Consider the following 6,000-nt stretch of genomic DNA (forward strand, 5'->3'; position numbering starts at 1 on the left):
ACCTCACCAGCTACAGAAATGGCTATTAACCTTGGTGAAGCGATATTCAAATCCAGTTAGAGCTAACTTTGTCCTCCAGTATCCCTTGCGGGGAGGAAATGTAAATGTGTTCTTGCTGAGACAGATGGGGAAGCTGCCCGTCGTTTGAAGTTCCAGCAAGAGAAGTCGTTGCAAGCAGAGGGCTCTCCAGCCCCCTCTGTAAAATATTCAGGACTGAGTCTCATTGAGCCACCTCTCTTCCCAGCGTTTCCTTTCAAACCACGCTGGGCCACAACACATCGAGATTATTACTAAGCAGGAACACCTTACAAAAAATAGAAATTTAACAAATGTTTACAAATTCACCAATGTGCATGGACAGTGAAAAACAGCCTGAGGATTATCTCACTGCGCAGACAAAAATTCTGAAGATTTGATTTATGAGAGAGGAGGAGAGTGAGAGAGAGGCCAAAGAAAGCAAAAAAAAAAAAAAACAACAACATCCTACTCCCCTTTTAACAGCATCTCAGAGCATAACCATCTAAATATTGTGATGTCCTCTTCATTGTTGTTCAGAATTAAGCACAAATTTAATTCCTTAGTTTAGCTAACATTCTGTATAAGCTGATTTGATCCTGTTGTAGATATACCTGGTTGTCAGTCAGTTCAGGATCTGATACTGTGACAAAGAACTGAGAGAATCACTGATCATTGCTCTCTTCTAAAGGCCAGAGAGAGATGAAGAAAGAAAAACGAAGGGGAAGTGGGTACAGTACGATTAAAGTTGTAATGGCACATCACTACATGTGCTATAGCAAAATTTTGATATTGAATGAGTGAAAATTAAACAATAATAATAATAATAATATCAAATTTAACATTAAAGATAAGTGTTATCATGCATTATATTGTACTTAAGATTTCATGTATTATCTGGGTTTAAATGTGATCATTTAATTAATGATGAATCCTGATGTTGGTTCACTGCAGCTTGTACGAGCTAAAGCTTTTTTGGCAAATTTTATATATGCCAAGTTTTACATACATTGTGTTAACTTACATCAATAACAAATAATATCAATCTTATTTGTGTGTGTGTGTGTGTTAATAGTAGCATGCCTAAGTACCCAACAATACTTCTCAGCAACCTAATTGAGTCATCCTTTGCCTTCAGTGCAGGTTTCCCTGTCATATACTCTCTGAAAAGTGTTTCCTAGGATACTAATTCATTCTCCAACAAGACACTTTATAAGTGTTTGAGGGAAAACTGTCTTTGTTGCATGGTTGAATCAGTGAAAGTTCATATTCAAAGACTACTGCCTCAGCTACGTCTCCTTACCATATTTATCTAAATTGATTAATTTGGATGGACATTAAAATAATATTTATGCCACTGATCGTTGTGCAACAAGCTATGCCAAACATGCTGTTCCTTCTCCAAAGCAATCAGTATGAATAACCTTAATCAATAACAAAGGTTTACCAATCAATTTTACCGATAACCTTTGTCCTTTGCAAATGCTGAGATGGCAACTCACATTTATCATTATTTTAGATTATGTTTAAAACTGAGTTGATTAGTAGAAAAAACATTGTTGCTAGATTAATTAATGCACTGCTACCAAATTACAATGTTCACTGTATTCATAAAACTTTTTAATCAGCAAAATCCTAGGGTGATCATTTTTTCATTGACCGGTATTGGCTGCCTGAAATATCACACATTGTTCAATGTTTATTACAACATTGATTAACACCGTATGGATGTCAAACAGTGTTGTAAGTAGGGTAAGGGCCCGAAAAGAAAAGTAACTTTGACATGAAATTATAGAAGTCTTAATACTGTTAGAACACAGCAAACACAGTGTGCCTTCTGAACAGGACCAATGTTCATCAGGTCAACAGGTTTCTGCACTGTCGTTTCTGTCAGGATGGCTCTAGTCGTGTTATCATGAATCACTGCTCCCGACTGAGAAGGAGAATATCAAACTGAGGCGCAGCTTGCAGAAGAACACACTGATTTATTTATCTATCGATCTGTCTATGCTTGTCCTGAAGCTTTGAAATTAAATTACAATAACACAACTCCTTTTTTCTCTCACAAGTGAATTGGTTTGTCAGTCAGCACAAAGTGGGGGGATTTATTTCTGGTTCATTCTCTGTGCCTTTGGCAGCAATTTGTTTGTAATCATTAGGTCTAATGCTTTATTTTTGTAACAAATAACAATGCATCTGAAATAATTTGTCGTTGCGTACACAGAAAGCAAATGGGATGCACGCTGCCAACTGTCGTTTGAAACTCACAAACAGATGGAGGCTCAAAGTACAAGACTTAACCTTTTCACAGTAGCCTTATCTGCAAGGTTGCTGTAGTCAGAAACTTCAGGCAGAGTATATCTAACCTGAGCTGGTTTTAAAAGTACATGTTAAGCATATAGTACTATCTGTGCTGTTAATAATGAACCTCCTCTACAGCATGTAGACCCTCTGCATAAAGACGATTTAAAAACTTATTTTAAATCATTAGCCTCTACACTTTTTTAATCAAAGTCAAGTAAAGTTGCTGCAGTTAGCACTTTGAAGCAATCAGACAGGACATCATTAGTGACTCGTGAAGTTTTGCTCATGAAAGCTGCTGTTAGATAGCTGTAATTTTTAAAAGGCAGTTACTTACTCGGTGGCTACACGTATAACAGGTCTGTAGGTTACGAGGTTAGAAGGTAGAAAGGGGCGGTACATCAGCAGAGGACAGTCACCCTCTTAAACTGTGTCCTAACAAGCCACTACGTTCACACATGCTAATATGCTAACATGGTAGCCAGAGCAGCGGCTCCCCGGGACGAAGACAGCGGATACGGACAGCAGGGACGAGCCGAGACGGGAGGCGACAGCAGTGTGGGCGGTGTGTCCTGCACGGGTACCTTGAGTTTGTCGAGGAGAATATGTTTTGAAGTGGCCGTCCTCAGTCCTCTCGCTGCAGCCTGGGATGCCATGGATGCCGCCATGTTGAAACCGAAGAGTGATGACGTCGTGGGCATGTGCGCGTACACCGCGGGGCTGCTCATAGGTCAGGTCGGCGGGCGCGTGCGAGGCTTCAGGAAGAGCCACGCCTCTTCGCCTAAGAAGCGAAGAGTCAATCTATGGGTTGACTTCAAATAACAGAAACTTCATCTAAGCTGTTGATTTAACAGATAGAGTTTACATTTCGGCGTTTGTGTTCTCCAGAAACAACAACCTTTTCATCCTTTTCAAAAGTCAAAGAGTATCGCTAGTTTAACTCCTTAGTTTTATTTAACTATGTTGATGGATGAAAATAGAAGGCTGGGTGGTTAAAACGATTCTGAGCTTTGATCAAAAGGAACTATGAAACACCACAAATTAAACTGGATTTTATATTACATTTACAGCATATATGGCTTGGATTGGGTTCATTATGTGCAATTTGGAATTTACCAGAGCAAACCGTTTATTATAGCTGGTTAGTATGAGTATGCTGTTACCTCACAACAAGAAGCTCATGTGTTTGATTCCCAGCCTGGGACCTTTCTGTGTGGAGTTTGCATGTCCTCCCCATGCCCACCTGGGCTTCCTTCCATGCATGTTTCGGTTAATTTGTTAAACTAAATTGTCTGAGTGTGAGTGTGAGTGGTTGTTGGTCTCTGTCTGTCTCTGTGTGTTGGCCCTGTGATGGCCTGTCCAGTGTGACCCCCCCCCCTCACCCAGTTTGATCTGGGATTGGCTCTAGTTCCCCCCGCAACCAGGAAGGAAATGGATAAGTGGTAGAAGACGAATGAAAAGTCAGTCAAAACCAGCATGTGTCAGGCATACATTCATATTTATGGATGTATACATTTCACAAAAAAATTATCGCAGTAATTTAAAAACTAAAGTCACTCAGTCCATAGAAAATATTTCTGTCTGAAACTGGGGGTACACTGCAAGGCTATGAGTAATTTATGAATAATTTACAGTGTAAAATGTTGATGATGTGCATGCTGCAGTTATGGTTTGAAACAAGCATGGGTCAGAATTTTGTAAACAGTCACAAAATGCAGCTTTTTGTATTAGTTTCTCAAGTTATTACAATACATATTTGTAGGAATGGATTTCAATCAAAGACTTAAATTGGTCCTTTTAAACATGTGATTTACATGAATGATTATGCACTGAAAGGCGCAATGTATATTGTAATTGTATGAGCTGATCCACTATGTGACCTTTGAAGCAGGACAAACAATTGCTGTGCTCAGCTGAGTGGTATTGGTAGGGAGTCGCGTTAGAGAGCGTGGGATGTGTGAGCTGCTCTTGTCTGAATAGCTAAATAGCCCACTCACACATTCCTCCAGAGCCCTCATTACACGCCGCATCTTGAAAGGGCAGAGAGGGCAAACCGATCATAAAGAGCAGTGATTATGACAAAGGCAGAGAGCGAGGGATGAGATACTCACTTAGAAACCATCAGTGTCAGCAACCTGGGGAGGACAAGACAGAGAGGAGGGGATGGTGATCAACAACTACAATCTAGAGACCGCTCCTCTGCTAGGGTCAAATACTTTTATGTAAAAGCTGCAAACACTTTTTCAAAAAGTGCAAATTTGAAGGACTTTAATATCAACTAGGGTGGAAATTTCCTCATGTTTATTTGATATTTTTGCTTTTAACCCCTTTCTTCTGGGTGAGAGCTTTTGACAGTCAGTGATCCATATTCCACACAGTAAAATACTCTTTGGTAGCTGGCTTTTTTAACATAACCACTGTAAGAACACAAATGAAGTGAAAAGTGCTGCACTGGCATGATACTTCAGCATGTCAACAAATCCTGTCAAATACATAAAATGCATGGTCTCTTCCCTTTGTGTCACTGCAGAGTGGCAATGCTCATCTTAAGTTTAAAAATTCACAAGGAGCCAAAGCCACACAGAATGACTAATAGATGATTCACTCAAACATTTTCAAGCTCTAGTTTCCTTTTTTCTTTGTCTCACCAGGGACATTTTTCTCCTCTCAAAGGAATTGATATTCAGACAGAACTGTCAGAATATCAATGACCCTTACTAATGCAATTCAACTTTTCTCATTTAGGATGTTGTCCTGTCTCGCAGAACAAAAACAGTTTTTATTCTGCAGTGTGATCACAATAGTGTCGTCACTCTCCCAGAATACAAAGCAAGTAGTGCTTATTTTTCTAGTAAGCAAAACTTAAATGTTAAATTTGTTAAAAACTTTATACTTTTACTTCAATGGAAGTTGAAAGTAATATTTCTTATATCTCATCTCATCCAAACCCTCAGTATGACCTGCATTGGTGAACTCTTTTAGAATTAGTGTGTCCGAAAAGAGTGTTGGAAACAATGCATAACACATAACAAGGTTATTTAGATCTTGTTATAGTCTTGCTTTAATTTTTGATTAAAAAAGGAAAAAAGTGCAAATCATAGACCAAAAACCAACCCTAAACACTGGACTTACATCAGAAACATTTCTAAGGTATCAAGTCATCATACATTTGTTTTTTCACAGTTTTTTAATGAAACTTAAACTTAGATTTCACATGTTGCATTTCTTCTCATTGTATGTTTTCTTGTAGCTGACATGAATAAAGCTAAATGTATATGATGCCACAAATGCATTGCCTCACACCCTTTGTAAGTGTATTCCTGTATAACTTAGGAGAGTAATTCAGTGTTGACACTTAAAATATAAGTTAGAAGCAATCGTAGGCATCAATGAATTGTCACATATGTAGCATATACACCTGCTGTTTAATATAAATCACCAATCATGTGTGATGAGTCAGAATCTGCCCATTTTCATTGTTCTTGCTGATCATTTTTCCAGTTGCAGCTATTTTTATCCCTCCGCTCCTCTTTCCCCGAGGAATCTGAGCAAATGTAGAGGCAGTGTGAGTAATTTGTGGCTTGCCTCAATAATCTATCGTCAGTTTCCCCTCAGTGAGCTGCAAACTGTCAGAGAGGCACAGCTCTCAACAGGTTGTGTGGTCAGCTATGAACCCTCCCTCCC

At 39.0% G+C, this 6,000-nt stretch overlaps 1 protein-coding gene across 1 annotated transcript in view; it reads right to left on the reverse strand.

Moving 5' to 3' along the window:
* Positions 1 to 2,995, reverse strand: part of suclg2 (succinate-CoA ligase GDP-forming subunit beta) — an 85,927-nt gene extending 82,932 nt beyond the window's left edge. The window contains exon 1 of the mRNA XM_029501777.1: positions 2,901 to 2,995. Coding sequence (XP_029357637.1) covers positions 2,901 to 2,984 — 84 coding nt within the window. The 5' untranslated portion in view covers positions 2,985 to 2,995. The remainder of the gene's footprint in view (positions 1 to 2,900) is intronic.
* Between the last annotated feature and the right edge of the window lie 3,005 nt (positions 2,996 to 6,000).

The sequence above is a fragment of the Echeneis naucrates genome, chromosome 5, assembly GCF_900963305.1.
Source record: "Echeneis naucrates chromosome 5, fEcheNa1.1, whole genome shotgun sequence".
Taxonomy (NCBI): Eukaryota; Metazoa; Chordata; class Actinopteri; order Carangiformes; family Echeneidae; genus Echeneis; species Echeneis naucrates.